This window comes from Engystomops pustulosus, chromosome 3, assembly GCF_040894005.1.
Source record: "Engystomops pustulosus chromosome 3, aEngPut4.maternal, whole genome shotgun sequence".
Taxonomy (NCBI): domain Eukaryota; kingdom Metazoa; phylum Chordata; class Amphibia; order Anura; family Leptodactylidae; genus Engystomops; species Engystomops pustulosus.
Window position 1 is genome coordinate 219,319,052 of NC_092413.1, and position 19,837 is coordinate 219,338,888.

The 19,837-nt window shown below is 47.6% G+C and overlaps 1 protein-coding gene across 1 annotated transcript in view; it reads right to left on the reverse strand.

Annotated features, from left to right (window-relative positions):
• Positions 1 to 18,794, reverse strand: part of ADCY3 (adenylate cyclase 3) — a 158,508-nt gene extending 139,714 nt beyond the window's left edge. Inside the window, exon 1 of the mRNA XM_072143862.1 lies at positions 17,054 to 18,794. Coding sequence (XP_071999963.1) covers positions 17,054 to 17,737 — 684 coding nt within the window. The 5' untranslated portion in view covers positions 17,738 to 18,794. The remainder of the gene's footprint in view (positions 1 to 17,053) is intronic.
• Between the last annotated feature and the right edge of the window lie 1,043 nt (positions 18,795 to 19,837).

Here is a 19,837-nt window from a genome sequence, read left to right on the forward strand (position 1 = left end):
ACTCCTATCCTGTATATATGGGCACAGCACAGTACTACTATGCCTATCCTGTATATATGGGCACAGCACAGTACTACTACTCCTTTCCTGTGTATATAGACACAGCACAGTACTACTACTCCTATCCTGTTTATATGGGCACAGCACAGTACTACTACTCTTATCCTGTATATTTGGTTTCCCTTTGTAGTTATGGGGTCCTCACCTGTGTAATCTATGCTGGGGTCCCAGGGTCTTTGTCTCCTGATGATAAGTGTAAGCTTTTATCTCACCCAAAATGCTTTATTCCCATCAGTAGAGGTGAGTACTTCTACATAACCTGCTGAGAGTGACTTATGGATTCCATGCAGACGCTGAATAATACTCGTCATTTCCAGGAATATGTCACTTCTCATGTTTACACTGGACTTCTATGATAGGTGCAGTGACTGTCCATAGTTCTACTGACCATGAGGGGAGTCTGACTGTACAGGAGATAGAACCTCCACACATGTGGCTACATGGAGGGGAATAGTAGTCACCTAGATATTAAAGAGGCCAATAGAACACTAATCTCATCTTCAGATGTGTCTATGCTTATAAATACCGTATTTTCTGCCCTATAGGGCGCACCGGACTATAAGGCGCATTAGTCCGATGCGCCTTATATATGTAATAATTACATATATAAGGCGCATCGGACTATAAGGCGCGGGGTCCGGGGTGTGTCGGAGGTCCGGGGGCGTGGCGGAGACGCGACGGGACGCGGCAAAGGGACGCGACGCCGAGACGCGACGGGGAACGCGGGGAAGGTGAGCGGGGAAGGTGAGGGGGAGGTGGAGGAGGGCAGCGGACCATACTTACATTGGTCCCCGCTACCGGAGACAGCAGATCTCCAGCGGGAACTGCAGACCACGCGGCAGAAGTTGTTCGTGCCGCGTGGTCTGCAGTTCCCGCTGGAGATCTGCTGTCTCCGGTCTCCGGTAGCGGGGACCTATGTAAGTATGGTCCGCTGCCCAGCGCCATACATAGGGCGCACCGGACTATAAGGCGCACTTTGGATTTCCACGGAAATCCAATGCTTTTAAGTGCGCCTTATAGTCCGGAAAATACGGTAAAAGTGAGTGCAGCTCTGGAGTAATGTCATGTATGTACACAGTGACTGCACCAGCAGCAGAATAGTGAGTACAGCCCTTGAGTATAATACAGGATGTAACTCAGGATCAGTACAGGATAAGTAATGTCATGTATGTACAAAGTGACTGCACCAGCAGCAGAATAGTGAGTGCAGCTCTGGAGTATAATACAGGATGTAACTCAGGATCAGTACAGGATAAGTAATGTCATGTATGTACACAGTGACTGCACCAGCAGCAGAATAGTGAGTGCAGCTCTGGGGTATAATACAGGATGTAACTCAGGATCAGTACAGGATAAGTAATGTCATGTATGTACACAGTGACTGCACCAGCAGCAGATAGTGAGTGCATCTCAGGTGTATCTCGTCAGCTCGTTATCTCTGTCTGTTGCTGTGAGAGGCTGTGTGCTGCTGCTGCTGCTCCTGAGCTCCAGGGAAAACCACCTCCACCTGGGGCCTGCTCTCTCCTCTCCCAGGGAGGGAGTGGGTTTTCAGGCATGAGCCAGGGCAGCAAGTCCCAGGCTCCTGCTTCCCGGTCTAGGCCGGCGGGAGGCAGGGGTAGCCAGGAACCGGCCAGCGCTGCGGAAGCCTTGGGGGTAAGAAGATCTGCAAGGAACAGCAGCAATGCTGCTCCAAGTACCCCCAGGCCAGCTAAGGCTTCAAAAAGCAGCAAGACCTCAGAAAAGATGAATACCTCGGGAAAGCTGGATACCTCGGGAAAGCTGGATACCTCGGGAAAGCTGGATACCTCGGGAAAGCTGGGTACTTCGGAAAAGCTGGATACCGCAGGAAAGCTGAGTGCTCAGAGAGGTGAGGCTGACCTCAGTGAAGAGGGCTGGGGAATGCTGAGGACCCGGGAGTCTATTTCCAGCTATGCCTCCCGGGCTCTGGGCCACCTCTCTGAGTACGAAGAAGCCAGCAAGACGGTGAGGAGACTGCGGGAGGAGCTCAGGTGCGCCCATGCCAGGGCAAGCTCTGCCCCAAAGAGGAAGAAGGAGCAGATTATGGCAGAGATTTCCAGGCTCCAGACTAACATCCAGGCCTTGGAGGAGAGGAAGGCTTACCTGCTGGAGAGGAGCGGGCCGTTTAAAGAAAAGATCCTTAATGATGAGAGATTCCGGGAGATGGAGGAGGAGAAGCAGAGGCGGCTGATGGGGCTTCAGCCTGAGAGTCAGATGGAGGAGGAAAGTCCGGTACCGTACAGTGGGCCCCCTGCAGGACAAGCGGCTATGTCATCTGGCTGCGGTTCTGCCGGCCCGGGTGAGGATAGTGACAGCCACCAGGGAGGGGCGCTGATGGAGGAGATCCGACGGCTCGAGTCCCCTGTGCACCTCCAGGACTTTACTTTTGGAGACGATCTGCCGGAGGATGCACCGGGGGGCAGCAAACCGCGAAAGAAGAAGACCAAATCCGTGGAAGTGGTGAGTCTAGTCTACAGCCCCCTCCCCGTAAAACCCGAGTCGGCCGCAGGGTCAGCTCACTGTGCGAGCCCCGTTACCCAGCCCAGCACGGGTCCTGCAGTGGACTCAGTGCCAGGGAGCGGGGAGATTACAGGTGTGACATCTGATGTGGCGATGGGCTCCGTCTCTGTTTGTGGTAACAGTGGGGGAGCAGGGGAGGCATCGGCCGCGAGGCCGGACAGTAAGGGCGGCTCGGCAGTGGCGATACCATCGAAATCCAGTGCTGTGGTGCGTCCCCCAGTGGGAGGGGGGGATAGCCCGGCACTGGTGGCAGCTTCCGGTGCCTCGGCGCCTCTTCATGCTGTTGCCGCTGATCACTTGGTTATGGAGCGGCGGCAGCGTGGAGGGGTCGCTGAGGCTGAGGGCTCCGGACCTCCCAAACCTAAAGTCCTATTTTGTGTTGGTGTTGGAGACAGTCTGCAGAGGAGTGCTGAGGAAGGTGGGGATCAGCGGTGCCACATACCAGCCAAAGATCAGCGGCGACTCCTACCTTCCTCTAAGAAAAGTAAAATAACATCTGCTACCGATGATGTGGAGGGCACAAGTGTGACACAAGTTGGGGTTCCCTCTGGGCGATGCGCTGCGGGGGGACCCCCGTCCCTTGTGCCTGAAGATGCGGAGGTGGTCTTGTCTGCTAATGTTGTTGCTGGTCCAGCCAGTGTGAGTGGAGTCAGTAATGTTGTGGTGGATAATGTGAATGGTGTGAGTGGTGGAGAATCTTTTCCAGCTTTGGGGGTGGGTGATGGAGGGACTGGTGGTGTGAGTGGCGCGGCTGAGTGTAACATGCAGGTGGGTAGTGTTAATGTGGTGGGTGCAGGGGTTGGTCCGGTTGCTCCCCCAGTGGCGGCCCCTATTAAGAGCTATGCCAGTGTCGCTGCTGGGGGACGTAGGGTTCCATTATCCTCGTCTCTGGGCTCTGGGGACGGCTTTTTGCAACGGCGCCTCCTGCAGGCCTTACAGAAGGGAGAAAGGACGATCAATGTAGCGGGGCAGGAGGTTGATTTGTCGTTTTGGATAGAGAGGCACGGCCTGTCTGCCTTCCGAGAGCAAAGAGGCAGGGAGACATCATGGTCGCTCCCGACAACCGGGCCGGGTGCTAACCGTAGGAATGTGGTGCGTCTTCGGTGGCGTGGCAGTGATGTGTGTCCCCCTCGGGCACGGGTAGTTGAGCTGCTGCTGAAGATGGACTTCAAGGCGGCTGACATCTTTGCCTTGATCCATCCCTATGGTACATCTGAGTTTGATGTCAGCTTTGTTCGGCCGGAGGGGCTTGAGCTCTTCTGGTCCAACTATGAGCTGAGATACAACGAGCCCGAGTGGCGGGACTTTGCTGTGCAAGCAGTGTCCCGCCAGAGCGAACTCAAGAAAGTGACCGTTCTTACCCGTAACGAATCACTATCTTGCTTTGACATCATGACCTGGATGAATCGTTATGGAGAGGTACTAGGAGTACCCGAGAAAAATCGTGACGAGTATGGTATCTGGTCAGGGGCCTGGACCTTCATGGTGAAGTTGAGGCGTTCAGGTAACTCAGTCGCCCACATCCCTTCATCAGCCTTCCTGGGGAGGGATCGGATCCTGATCTTCTACCGGGGGCAGCCTAAGCTGTGTCACAGGTGCGGTGACCCCACACATTTCAGCGCAAACTGCACCGTGCAGAAGTGTGCGTTGTGTGGGGGTGTCGGCCATCTCGCTGCATCCTGTACAGGGCAGATTAGGTGTAACCTGTGTGGTGATCTCGGTCACCCGTACAGTCGTTGTCCTCTTTCCTTCGCTAATGCGGGCTCAGCCTCAGCGGATGAAAGCCATGAGGCTGAATCTGCTGGGGAGGGGACTAGCAGAGGTGGAGGAATGGAGGGGCCAGGGAAGAAAGACAGGAAAAAGACGCCTGCCCAGCTAAGGCGTCTAGAGAAGCGTCAACAGGAGAGAGAGCGGGGGGAGTCTCGGGCTGCTGGGACAACCTCTGGCGCTCTCCTAGAGACCACACCTGTCGCTGAGGCCCCAGGGGAGGATGTACTGGATGAGGAGGTCAGGAGGATCGAGAGAGAGGAAGGTGCCACGTCCTCAGACTCCTCCCATTATGAGAGTATGGACGAGGATAATAGGGCGTGGCTAGAGGAAAAGCGTAAGCGTGGCGCCAAAAAGAAGAAAAAGGGTAAAAAGAAGGGAGGTGTAAGATCTTCTCCCTCCCTGACTAAGGTACCCAAGGAAGGTGCAACCGACCCCCCGCTGGTCGAACTTTCAAATCGATTCCTGGCCCTGGATGGAGCGCCTCCTGCCGATGGAGGGGCTGAGGGTGAAGGGCCAGAGGTGGCGGAGCCTGCAGGAGGTGCCGAGTCTCCCCCTGGGGAGTCAGGGTCCTCAGGAGGGGAGACTGGCCCAGAGTCTGGAGACGAGGATGAGGGGGCAGGTCCTGGATCTGCCCCTGAAGCATCAGAGGTGCGGGAGATGGACACCACAATATGTCTAAAAAGGGGGTGTTCATTTCCCGAGGGTGGTGGTAAGATGGGTAAAAAGAAAGCCGTCTAACTCAATCACTCATGATGGCGGCACCCACTCCGTTGACGCTGGCGTCCATTAATGTCGCCAGCATTAAGTCTGATGCGGCTAGATTTGCGGCCTTTGATTTTCTCGGCCGCGTTGAAGCCGACATTTTATTTTTGCAGGAGACCAGGCTGCCAGATTTGGCGGCCGTGTTTAAAGCTAAGAGGGAATGGAGACACGGGCCTTCCTATTGGTCTCTTGCGGCCGAGCCGTATAGCGGAGTGGCGGTCCTTTTTACCGCACCGGTAGAATGCCGACGAGTTATTGAGTTAGAAATGGGGAGGTGCCTGATCCTGGATGTCCTCATGAAGGGACAAGAACTTCGTCTTATTAACATCTATGGTCCCCAGTCCAAGTGGGACAGGAAGTGTCTCTTTATGAGGATCAAGCCCTACCTTTTTACAAGTCGGCAGGTGGTCTTTGGAGGGGACTTCAATGCTGTCACGAGGTCCCAGGATAGGGGAGGTTCCAGAGACAAGCTGACTTATGATAGCATCGCTCTTAATAGCATAGCCAGTGAGGCTCGCCTGGTGGATGTCCACATCCGGCACACCCCAGGCCACGCGGGGTTCACCTATTATAGGGGTAGCTGCAGGTCTAGAATAGACAGGTTTTATTTAAAGGAGGAAGCCATTTCTTCAGCAGTGTCCGTTGTTGAGGTGGAGTTCTCCGACCACTGTTTAATTTTGTTTTCTCTGAATGTTACAGAGACCCACCGGATGGGAAGAGGCTACTGGAAGCTCAATTCGTCTCTCCTGGAGGAAGCGGAGATCAGACAATCCTTTGAGGACTTTCTTCAGAGCCAGGTACCATTGCTGGGCCTTTGTAGCAGTAAGTCAGAGTGGTGGGAGATGCTCAAGAAAAGGGTGGCGAGATTCTTCCGCCAGCTCTCGAGCCTCAGGAGCCTGGACAGGTACCGCCTGTATCAGGGCCTGAGGAGGAAACTCGAGCATCTCGTCTCGACTGGAGGTAGTCGTGAGGACATCTCCAGAGTGAAATCATTGCTGAAGAGGTGTCAGTACGATAAACACGCATCTTTGGTTTTTGAGAGGGATTACGGGAAATACCGCTCGCCCGACCCTTACAGAAACTGCAAGATGTCAGTGAATGGTAAAGTTGTCACAGGACTGGTTGACAGTACGGGATCCCTGAAAAGGTCCAGATCAGGGATCCTGGAGGTCGTCAGATCCTTCTACTCGCACTTCTTGGGCAGGAAGGATCTAGATCGGGATGTGATGTCGGGTTTCCTGGCTGAAACTGTCCCTGAGCCAGGAGTAGACCCCTCTCTTGATGTTTTGACAGAGATGATCAGGGAAGAGGAAGTCAGCCGGGCGATTGAAGGGCTCGCCCTCAAGAAATCGCCAGGCCCGGATGGCTTAACATCTGAGTTTTATAAGACCTTTAAGGACGCCTTGGTTCCCCTCTTGACTGAGGTATTCAATGAGTGTCTTTCCTCGGGCGCTCTGCCGAAGTCAATGAGGAGGTCTGCCCTGATCATCCTGTCAAAGGGTAAGGACCGATCTCGTATTGAGAACTGGCGTCCCATAGCGCTTCTCAATACGGACAGAAAGGTTTTGGCAAAGGTGCTGTTTAATCGGCTGGTGCAGTTTGCGCCCCGGCTCCTTTCGGGGACCCAGCACTGCTCTGTTCCAGGCCGCAGTACATTTAGTGCTGTGCTTTGTGTCCGTGAGGCAGTGGAGCAGGGCAGGGCTGGTAACTGGAAGGGGTACTTGCTGTCCTTGGATCAGGCAAAAGCGTTTGATCGGGTTAACCACGAGTACCTCTGGTCTGTCCTTCTGAGGTATGGCCTGCCGGGTGGGTTTGTCAATTGGCTAAAGGTTTTGTACGCAGGGGCAGAGAGTTTCCCGCTTGTGAACGGTTGGATTGGCCGCTCTTTTGAGGTCGGGTCTGGTGTTCGCCAGGGTTGTCCTCTGAGCCCACTTTTATACGTGTTCGCGATTGACCCATTCCTTAGGAGGGTTGATCGTGGGCCGTTGGTGGGAGTCGGGATGGATCGGGCAGCACCGGAAGCCACTCTAAGGGTGGTAGCGTATGCTGATGATGTCACCGTTTTCGTGTCCTCGGGAGGGGAGGCGCAATGGGTGATGTCAGAGGTTGACCGCTACTCAGAGGTTTCTGGGTCCAAGATCAACCGGGATAAGTGTGAGAGTCTCTGGCTGGGAGAGGGGGATCCAGGCTTTGATCTCCCGGACACTCTTCCAGGGCCCCAGGACTCCGCCAAAGTTCTCGGCATCGAATTCGGCCAGGGGGATTACCCCATGCAAAACTGCGATGGCAGGCTTAAGATCGCCGCTCAGAAGGTGGACCAGTGGAAGGGTTGGTCTTTGACCCTCAGAGAAAGGGTTAATCTGATCAAAACTTACCTGCTCCCGTTACTGATTTATCTGGGCAGTGTGTGCATGTTGCCAGAACCCCTCTGGACTCGGGTCTACAGTCTGTTCTTCCAGCTGTTATGGGGGAATAGGCTGAACCTTATCAAGAGGGAGGTTACTTACCGCACGAGGAGACAAGGAGGGTTGTGTATGGTCAACCCTGTGGTGTTCCTAGTGAATACCTTTCTTAAGATCAATATCGCCAACCTCTGGAAAGAGAGGGCTCCTCCGTGGGTATACTCCTGCAGGGGATGGTTTCGGCCTTTCTTCCAGGAATGGGAGACAGGAGGACAAGTGAAGGATCTCCGTACACCGCATGGGCATCTTCCGGCTTACGCTACCCCGGTTCTGAAGGTGATTCGCCGGTGGGGTCTGGGAATGTGGGAGATCAGGACCTTGTCGAGGAAAGTCCTTGACAAGAGGGTTCTGTTGACCCATTTCCAGAAGCCTCTGGCCCTCAGGGATTGCCCAAGTCGGGATCTGGGGGTGGGTTTGAGTTTATTGAATTCCATCAGGATCCCCTTGAAGTTTTGGGACGTGACTTGGCGCTGCTTCCATGGAAAGCTGTGTGTGAGGGACAATCTGAAGTGTAGGAGCTCTGAGGAAAGGGGTTGTCCCCGGGAGGAGTGCGGTGGCCTGCTGGAGAGCATGGACCACTTCCTGCTTCAGTGCCCCTTTAACACAGAGGTGTACAACAGGGTGGGCGCTTCCATCCATTGGCCCGGGTTGGCCAGTCTCTCCTATGCGGAGTGGGCCTATGGAGCATTCAGAGGCCTGGGTGGCCGGGACCGCTGCACGTTATTCCTAGTTAGCCTAGTGGTCAGGTACCACACGTGGAACGCACGGTGTTTAGTATCGACGCAGCGTAAAATCCTCCCGGTGGATGAGGTGGTTAGGAACATTCTGGGTGACCTGGTGAAGGTGCGCTCTCTGGAGTATGAGAGGCGGGGCACGGGGAGGGCCTCTCTCCTTTGGAGGGGGTTCTCCTTTAGTGTCCCTTAGTCTGTCATCTCCTCTCCTGGTGTTGGGCTGAAGCTGACACAGTAGATTTTTGTTTTGTATCTGAGCGTGTAGTGATGTGGGGCTTGCAGGCGCCGAACCTGGGCTTTATGTGGTTTGTATTTATGTTGTTTAGACTTTATTTGTATTCTGTTTTCTTTGTTATGTTGTAAATACTGTATATAGTGTATATATTGTATATAGTGGGGTTTGGGACATAGTGTTAGGTTGGGAGGGGGGTGATGGTGGTGGGACTTATGAACTGACCTTGGGCACTGGTCTGGACTACTTAATGCAAACTTTGGACGTTAGACCAGTGTCTGGGGGGAAGGGGAGGGTGCGGGCGAGGGATCTAGTTTAGTGTAGTGTTGTGTGTATTATGTGTTTGTTGTTATATATTTATTAAAAAAAAAAAAAAAAAAAAAATGGGTGTGGGGTGGTTTGTTATTAGAGGGTGTGGGGTGGGTTTATGTATATTTACAGTCATTTATGTTTATTTGTGGGTGTGGCTTGTCTTATTGTTTATTGGTTTGGTTGAGGGTGTGACAATCGGTTGGGTGGGGGTTGTAGTATTTGGTGTTTATACATTTTGGTGTATTTTAAATTATTATTTTTGCTAGGAGTGAATGTGGCTGGACCAGCAGGTAAGATATTGTATATATTTTGTATATATTATGTTTGGTTTGTATTGTTATGTTTTTTATTTTTATATAAAATAAAAGATCTACAGGATGTAACTCAGGATCAGTACAGGATAAGTAATGTCATGTATGTACACAGCGACTGCACCAGCAGCAGAATAGTGAGTGCAGCTCTAGAGTACAATACAGGATGTAACTCAGGATCAGTACAGGATAAGTAATGTCATGCATGTACACAGTGACTGCACCAGCAGCAGAATAGTGAGTGCAGCTCTGGAGTATAATACAGGATGTAACTCAGGATCAGTACAGGATAAGTAATGTCATGTATGTACACAGTGACTGCACCAGCAGCAGAATAGTGAGTGCAGCTCTGGAGTATCTTGTTCCTTTTTCTATGATACTGTTGCTATATGAAATATTTCAGGTCATAGGGATGTTGTGCAGTGTCTGGTGACTCTATGACATATTATAATTTCTATATAAACTTCTGCCCTTGAAATAGAAAGCAGTCACATTCCGCAGTAATCCTGGCTGTCGCCCCGGACCTTGCTATAGGTTATATATAATGTTTACATTGAGCCTTACATATAACATGTGCGTTGCTGATGTACAGCCAGGATCACTTTGGTCAAGGTTTGGGATCTATACATCATGTGGAGGACGTCTGAATATATAAAGGCAATGCCGGGAGGAATGGTGCACGCACCTTACCAGTCAGTATGGCGTCTATAGTGGGAGGAGTCATTCAGTGTCTAATGTAAGATTATTACATTCCCTGGTGTTATTTCGACAGTATATTGGATTATTAGTAGGTCATTATATTTGGGAGCATTATTTGCACAGTATATGGGAGTATTATTTGGACAGGGTATAGGAGTATTAGTTGGACAGTATATGGAAGTATTACATGGACAGTGTATAGGAGTATTAGTTGGGCATTGCATGGGAGTATTATTTCAACAATATATGGGAGTATTATTTGGACAGTGTATTGGAGTATTATTTGGTATTTATTAAAGTATTATTTAGACAGTGTATGAGAGTATTAATTGGATAATATATGGTAATATTATTTGGACAGTGTTTTGGAGTATTAGTAGGGCATTACAATGGAGTATAAGTTTAGCATTCTATGGGAATATTAGTTGGACAGCGTATGGGAGTATTTTTGAACAGTGTATGACAGTATTATTTGGACAGTGTATGGGGGCATTATTTGGGCAGTGTATGGGAGTATTAGTTTGGCATATATGGAAGTATTATTGGACTCTGTATTTGATTATTAGTTTGCCGTTTTATGGGAGTATATAGGAGTATTATTGGGGCAGTGTATAGGAGTATTATTGGGGCAGTGTCTAGGAGTATTATTGGGGCAGTGTATAGGAGTATTATTGGGGCAGTGTATAGGAGTATTATTGGGGCAGTGTTTAGGAGTATTATTTGGGCAGTGAATAGGAGTATTATTTGGGCAGTGAATAGGAGTATTATTGGACAGTGTATAGGAGTATTAGTTGGGCAGTGAATAGGAGTATTATTGGGGCAGCGTATAGGAGTATTATTGGGGCAGTGTATAGGAGTATTATTTGGGCAGTGTATAGGAGTAGTATTTGGGTACTGTATAGGAGTATTATTGGGACAGTGTATAGGATTATTATTTGGGCAGTGTATAGGAGTATTGTTGGACAGTGTATAGGAGTATTATTTGGGCAGCGTATAGGAGTATTATTTGGGCAGCGTATAGGAGTATTATTTGGGCAGTGAATAGGAGTATTATTTGGCCAGTAGTATTTGGGTAGTGTATAGGAGTAGTATTTGGGTAGTGTATAGGAGTATTATTTGGGCAATGTTTAGGAGTATTATTTGGGCAGTGTATAGGAGTATTATTGGGCAGTGTATAGGAGTATTTTTGGGTAGTGTATAGGAGTATTATTTGGGCAGTGTATAGGAGTATTATTGGGTAGTGTATAGGAGTAGTATTTGGGCAGTGTTTAGGAGTTTTATTTGGGCAGTGTTTAGGAGTATTATTTGGGCAGTGAATAGGAGTATTATTTGGGCAGTGAATAGGAGTATTATTTGGGCAGTGAATAGGAGTATTATTTGGGCAGTGAATAGGAGTATTATTTGGGCAGTGTATAGGAGTATTATTGGACAGTGTATAGGAGTATTATTTGGGCAGTGTTTAGGAGTATTATTTGGGCAGTGTTTAGGAGTATTATTTGGGCAGTGTATAGGAGTATTATTGGGGCAGTAGAATCCCTTTCTATGTTGTCCTTTGTCTGACATATTCTATCATGTCCTTATCCATCCATGAAGACACGCGCCCCGGGGCCCCTCCTGGGAGAGGCTGTAAGTGCCCTCTGGGGGCCACATTCAGGGTAATTAGTGATAGCGCACTATCATACACATCATTTACACTTGTTATTGTGCGCACATGGCAGACATCATTAGCCGGGTGTAGTGACAATGACGTCCACCGCTCCCTGCAGAGGTATATACAGAGATACATGGCGGGGGCCGGGACCTCTGTATCTGCCCCCTGGAGTTACATAATAATTCATGATGATGTCACTGACAGGTCATGAGTCCATAGACTCCAATACCACGAGGACGTGTATCTAAGCTTATCCAGTGTGATACTGCGCTCCCAGGGAGAGCAGAACTGTTGCTTATGGCAACCAATCAGAGCTCAGCTTGCATTTTATAAACTGCTGTGGGGAAATGAAAGCTGAGCTCTGATTGGTTGCCATGAGCAACTAGAACAGCTCTGCTAAATCTTCCCCCAATAGTATCTAAGCTTATCATATGAGATATTCCGCTATCGAGTCAATGTATCTAAGCTTATCGCTTGTGATACTGTACCACTGAGCTTGTTATGTAAGATTAGGTGTGATACTTTACACAAGTGATGTCATAAATCACTACTAGGCCTGGAAACTGTATCTAAGCTAGACATGTGTGATACTATGAAATTGAGCCAGTTTACCTTAATTTGCGTGTAATATTGTGCTTCTCTGTGCGCCATTGTATCTAAGCTGACCATGTGTGATACTGTGGTATAGAACACGAGTATCTAAGCTGATCATAAGTGATACTGTAGTATAGAAAATGAGTATCTAAGCTGATCATGTGTGATACTGTAGTATAGAAAACAAGTATCTAAGCTGATCATGTGTGATACTCTAGTATAGGACACGAGTATCTAAGCTGACCATGTGTGATACTGTAGTATAGAACATGAGTATCTAAGCTGACCATGTGTGATACTGTAGTATAGGACACAAGTATCTAAGCTGACCATGTGTGATACTGTGGTATAGAACACGAGTATCTAAGCTGATCATGTGTGATACTATAGTATAGAACATGAGTATCTAAGCTGATCATGTGTGATACTGTAGTATAGAAAACAAGTATCTAAGCTGATCATGCGTGATACTCTAGTATAGGACACGAGTATCTAAGCTGACCATGTGTGATACTGTAGTATAGAACATGAGTATCTAAGCTGATCATGTGTGATACTGTAGTATAGGACACAAGTATCTAAGCTGATCATGTGTGATACTGTAGTATAGAACATGAGTATCTAAGCTGATCATGTGTGATACTGTAGTATAGAACATGAGTATCTAAGCTGATCATGTGTGATACTGTAGTATAGGACACAAGTATCTAAGCTGACCATGTGTGATACTGTAGTATAGAACACGAGTATCTAAGCTGATCATGTGTGATACTATGAATTTGAGCCAGTTTACCTTAATTTGCGTGTAATATTGTGCTTCTCTGTGCGCCAATGTTTCTAAGCTGATCAATTGTGATACTGTAGTATAGAACACGAGTATCTAAGCTGATCATGTGTGATACTGTGGTATAGAACACGTGTATCTAAGCTGATCATATGTGATACTGTAGTATAGAAAACGAGTATCTAAGCTGATCATGTGTGATACTGTAGTATAGGACACGAGTTTCTAAGCTGATCATGTGTGATACTGCAGTATAGAAGACGATATCTAAGCTGATCATGTTTGATACTGTAGCATTGAACACGAGTATCTAAGCTGACCATGTGTGATACTGTAGTATAGAACACAAGTATCTAAGCTGATCATGTGTGATACTGTAGTATAGAAAACGAGTATCTAAGCTGATCATGCGTGATACTGTGTTATGAAGCCAGTATCAGTGTCTCTGCTCTTCTTTCTCTCAGTCTCAGACCTCCTATAAGATCAGTGCACTCCTCTGCTGAAGTACTCTGTGCTGCTAGATCTCTGCTCTTCTCACTCTCAGACCTCCTATAAGATCAGCGCACTCCTCTCCTGAAATACTCTGTGCTGCTAGATCTCTGCTCTTCTTACTCTCAGACCTCCTATAAGATCAGTGCACTCCTCTCCTGAAATCCTCTGTGCTGCTAGATCTCTGCTCTTCTTACTCTCAGACCTCCTATAAGATCAGTGCACTCCTCTCCTGAAATACTCTGTGCTGCTAGATCTCTGCTCTTCTTACTCTCAGACCTCCTATAAGATCAGTGCTCTCCTCTCCTGAAATACTCTGTGCTGCTAGATCTCTGCTCTTCTTACTCTCAGACCTCCTATAAGATCAGTGCACTCCTCTCCTGAAATACTCTGTGCTGCTAGATCTCTGCTCTTCTTACTCTCAGACCTCCTATAAGATCAGTGCTCTCCTCTCCTGAAATACTCTGTGCTGCTAGATCTCTGCTCTTCTTACTCTCAGACCTCCTATAAGATCAGTGCTCTCCTCTCCTGAAATACTCTGTGCTGCTAGATCTCTGCTCTTCTTACTCTCAGACCTCCAATAAGATCAGCGCACTCCTCTCCTGAAATACTCTGTGCTGCTAGATCTCTGCTCTTCTTACTCTGACCTCCTATAAGATCAGCGCACTCCTCTCCTGAAATACTCTGTGCTGCTAGATCTCTGCTCTTCTTACTCTCAGACCTCCTATAAGATCAGCGCACTCCTCTCCTGAAATACTCTGTGCTGCTAGATCTCTGCTCTTCTTACTGTCTCAGACCTCGTATAAGATCAGCGCACTCCTCTCCTGAAATACTCTGTGCTGCTAGATCTCTGCTCTTCTTACTGTCTCAGACCTCGTATAAGATCAGCGCACTCCTCTCCTGAAATACTCTGTGCTGCTAGATCTCTGCTCTTCTTACTCTCAGACCTCCTATAAGATCAGCGCACTCCTCTCCTGAAATACTCTGTGCTGCTAGATCTCTGCTCTTCTTACTCTCAGACCTCCTATAAGATCAGCGCACTCCTCTCCTGAAATACTCTGTGCTGCTAGATCTCTGCTCTTCTTACTCTCAGACCTCCTATAAGATCAGCGCACTCCTCTCCTGAAATCCTCTGTGCTGCTAGATCTCTGTGCGCTGATCTTCTGGGGGGTCCAGGCTGAGAGTTGCATGGTAACTGTATGTGACCCACCACATGACCGGCACATCTCTCTCCTGAAATCCTCTGTGCTGTTGGATGACCACACTACTATTGTTGTATAATTCTCAGCCTGTGACTTCCCACATGACCAGCACTACCCATTCCTGATATCCTCTGTGCTGCTGTGAACCAATGTTTCTTCCAGTGTTCACAAACAGAAGAGTTACACAGTGGAGGGAGCGGGATCTTAGCAGCACAGAGGATTTCAGGGAAAGAGTTTGCTTATATTAGGAGAAAAATTTAGATGAGCGAGATCCCCAGCAGCACAGAGGATTTCAGGAGATGAGTGTAATGATCTTGCCCATCAGTATGTATTATCACAATCCCAGATAATCCGGTGAGGGTTGTGGTTACACTATGTGCAACGAGGTCTGATAAATGTCGGATTATAGAAGAATTATCAGATCTTCTGGATTACAGGACAGGGGGGGGATACAATCTATTACTCTCTGTTATCAGCCATTACATCCCGGGGAGAGGAGACTGTACAGGGGGGATACAATCTATTACTCTCTGTTATCAGCCATTACACCCCGGGGAGAGGAGACTGTATAGGGGGGGGGGGGGGGTTACAATCTATTACTCTCTGTTATCAGCCATTACATCCCGGGGAGAGGAGACTGTACAGGGGGGGTATACAATCTATTACTCTCTGTTATCAGCCATTACATCCCGGAGAGAGGAGACTGTACAGGGGGATACAATCTATTACTCTCTGTTATCAGCCATTACATCCCGGGGAGAGGAGACTGTACAGGGGGATACAATCTATTACTCTCTGTTATCAGCCATTACACCCCGGGGAGTGGAGACTGTACAGGGGGGATACAATCTATTACTCTCTGTTATCAGCCATTACATCCCGGGGAGAGGAGACTGTACAGGGGGGGATACAATCTATTACTCTCTGTTATCAGCCATTACACCCCGGGGAGTGGAGACTGTACAGGGGGGATACAATCTATTACTCTCTGTTATCAGCCATTACATCCCGGGGAGAGGAGACTGTACAGGGGGGGATACAATCTATTACTCTCTGTTATCAGCCATTACATCCCGGGGAGAGAAGACTGAACAGGGGGAATACAATCTATTACTCTCTGTTATCAGCCATTACACCCCGGGGAGAGGACACTGTAAAGGTGGGATACAATCTATTACTCTCTGTTATCAGCCATTACATCCCGGGGAGAGAAGACTGAACAGGGGGAATACAATCTATTACTCTCTGTTACTCTCTTTTATCAGCCATGTTACCATGTTAGTAAACAAGTGGGTGGAAAATTGGGGTAATAGTGGATATATCTTTGGGAGTATTAGCCGCATGTTCACATTTGTGTTTTAGAGCTTTTATCACAGATTTTATCGGAAATAATATATGAACCAGCCTTGGGTATAAATGTTAAAAGATTTGGAAAAAAATTATGAAAATGGCAGGAAAATAAATAAATACGAACTATAGAGACGTTAGAAATAAAAAAACAAAGTGAAATAAATATCATTAAAAAAATAAAAATATCTGAAAAGAAAAGCTAATTACAGATAAATTAATAAAGAAAAAACGGGAAAAAAATAAAACCAAATATATGATGATAAAAGGTTATAAATGCAGAAAATAAAAACATAAAAATAAATAAAAATTGTGATTATTATTGATGCTAAACATCTCATCCTTAATCCAGGCTGTCATCCTGCTCCATGATATCTGGGCCTCACCAAGACATTGTGTGTGTGAAAAAAAACTACAAAAATTCTAGAATACACTCGTTATTTTATCTGTATCATAAATTCCACATGGGACCCGTCAATATCTATAGCACAATATCAATAGAAGAAAAGTCACTCTAAATGTTATTTTATCCATATTTTAATAATTACACCCCCCAAAAAGATAAAGTTCCATAACAGAATAGTAATCATACTCATTCTTCCTAATACACATAGTTTAAGATAATCGTCGAAGGTCCAAGCCTAGGAGGAGCTACAATTACGTAACGTATCCATAAATATCTATACACAGAGGATCCTCATGGGAGGGGCTTAAGTAACAACAATATCCTCCAAGATCAACCCATGAGGAATTAACTTAAGCAACACCTATAAACCAGAGGCCAAGAGCCCCCTGAATTTGTCATTTATCTAATGTGTACATATGTCTTCATGGGGTCCTCCAGGACTATGTCAACACAAGATGTGTCCAACTTTATGAACATAGAGAATAAACAAAGACGATGACTTCCCTTTCAACAAACCCTATCCCATTGTCATGCTTCATTTTAGCATGTTTGGGGCCTACCCTGTATGAAATAAGACTTGATTGAGCTGTAGGTCTGAAGGACCCCTTACAAGTGGGACTATTTTGCATTGTTTAAGGTTTTTATATATTACATATTTAACTCCTCCCATGAGGAGCCTTTAGAACTTCCCGTTGGCACTTACCTGGCGTAACAGCGCGTTAGTATCCATAGAACCCTGTTGTTGTTGGGCGATGGTGACTCCCAGCACTAAGGTGTGTATTCCGCAGGACACGGTGGTAATCAGGACTATGGGGGTAAGGCGTAGGGGCAACGTGATGAAGAACGAGAAGACAAAAAAGGCCTGCCAGCCGACTGTGTCACTGGCCTCGTGGAAATGGGCAAAGTTAAGGCCAAGATAGGAGAAAATCTGAGCGGCAATCAATATCCAAAGGATGTAAGGGACAAACTTGCGGGAGATGCGGTCCGGTAGCAACCCAAACTTGCATAAGACAAACAGAAGAAGGTGTGCCAACAGCCCGACCACGGCCACCAAGGTCGAAGCCAACTTGTCTTGGGTGTACACCACGGCGCACATGACGATGACATAGCAGTCGAAAAGAGCAGCGAAGACCACCAGAACCAACAGCGTCTCGTGGCGCTGCCGACGGAAATAGGTCTGATACAGGTTTTCCAATGATTCCGGCGCAAACGTCAGACGCATAAACCTCGGCAAGCAGAGGCAGCAGCCCGAGCTTCGGACCGTCACTTCATGTGTCCGACCCACGCCATGCTCTGGGTCTGAGGGCAAACTGACGGAATAGTCCGCCGAATACTCGGCTGAGTACTCGGGCTCGGAAAAAGCCCTGTTCCGAGGCATCTTTGCCATATATGATATTGCCCGTAGATTTAGCGGATCTCAGAACTTCTCAAAGCCCCGATTCTGGGTCCATGGCTTATTGATGACCATCAACTATGGCCGACACTCATCTTCTTTGGGTTACGCTCCCGAGTCCATGACAACGTCTTCAAATTTCCAAACACAGATCCAGATTGTTGGAACACCTCTCATCAAGAACGCATCCTGAGAAGGTCCTCAACGCTAGGCCAGATGTTTCATCAGTAGGTCCGATGACCACAAGGTATCAAAATGAACATGGAGTGGAGACCCTTAGGCCAATGACTGGAGAATCGGCCTCGACCACCTCCCCTAAATCCTATGGGATGATCCAGGACAGGTGCATCCCTGCTCCTCACAAGGCTGAAGATGCGCTTCTTCTCCTGATCATATGTTCTGCTCTCGTCTTGCTCGGTTCCCCCCTTGTGCAATCTGTTGTGTGTGTGTGTTTTTTTTTTTTAATCAAAGAACAGGATGTAATTCCTCCCAAATCCTGGATCTTGTGTCCTCAATCAGGCACGACTCGTGACAGAAGCCCGAGCAAAATAATCGGCATGCTCACATCCCACCACGTACGGACAAACATCCCTCCGCAGCTTAATGGGGAATGGGAATACAGAATGCAACAGTGGATGGGAGGAAAAAAACCAGGCAAGGATTTGGTGGTAGATGACAGGGGCGAGATGCCGAAGATTCCCGGTCAGATCCGGAGGCTGGGATCCGTCTTCTTCTCCATAATAAGGCAGGATCTGTGATTTCTCCTCTCCTGGGAATCACACAAAGGAGAGGAGCAGGCAGATGTCACAGCCTCTCATCCAGCTGTCTCTTAAGCAAACCTCATCCTGCAAAGGCTTCCGTGTTCTCCTGGAGTCCAGGTCGTCGCAGATCCGGAGGCTCCCTGGACAACGATCCTTGCAGGGATTCTGGCTCCAGGTTTGGCATTTACATCACATCCATCTTTCCTTCTGCTGCTGCATCCTGCAACAACCTCCCTCCCTTCTTGCTGCTTGTTCCTCCAGCCTCATGTCTTGTGATGTGGAATACTGGGTTCCTAGCGTTTACCTCGCCACCTGCTGGAGCGCGCCGGAACTGACGGGAAAGACGGAAAGTCGTGAAGCGCCACCTGCTGGAAAGAGCTGGAATAGAACGCGTTTCAAGGGATTATTTATGTTGCTACATTGTAACACATACAGTTACATTGTTATTATTATTTCTTAACCCCTTCAACACTAAAACAAATATTTCTGCATTAAATGGGGGATATGTATCTTAGTTTTTTTTTATCCTTGTGTATAATTGAGATTTTTTTTGCGCCTTATGTATAATCATGTCTTTTTTCTTGGCTTTTTTTTTAGACTTTTTGTTGCAAATGTCTCAAATCCACATGGACACAAGCCGTGTAAGGGGAGGTTCTCTATAGCAGTGGACACTACTGTAAATTCTGGATTTTGTGGCCGTGGCCTGCATTTTTAAGCCCTCTGGTCACACCCCAGGGAGATGACGACATATGAGGCTGCGGTCACACGTGGCAGTAACGCATGCGTTTTCAAACACATCACAACAGCTGAGAAAAGGAGATTTGCCTAATTACATTGCTGTTAACATTGTGTTTACAAAATACATGTGTTAACAAGTTGTTAACATGTATGATAACATATTGCTTAACGCAAGTATGAAAACACAGTGCTAACATATTTGTTAACATTGCATTAACGCATGCGTATTGTAAACTCCATGTTGACAGCAATGTAATTAGGCAAATCTGTTCTTCTCAGGTTTATTGCAGAATTTTAAACATTTAAAGCAAGTGAAATAATTCCAAGTTAAAAGAGGGTTCGTGGAAAAAAATCCTTCCTTCGCACCCGCCCTGGACCAGGTGCAGATTTGTGCCTTAAAAAAAATCACAAAAATAAGCCAAAAAAGTGATACATAAGTGAAAAGTCGCACGGAACATCTGGGCAATAAAGATACATGAGGCACAAGGTGCAGACCAAGAAAAGTACAGTAACAGTAAAGGTCACAGTAAAAGTCGCAAAAATTAAAGAAAAAAACTAGCAGAAATAAAGATGCATGTCCCCCAATGAGTTGTCG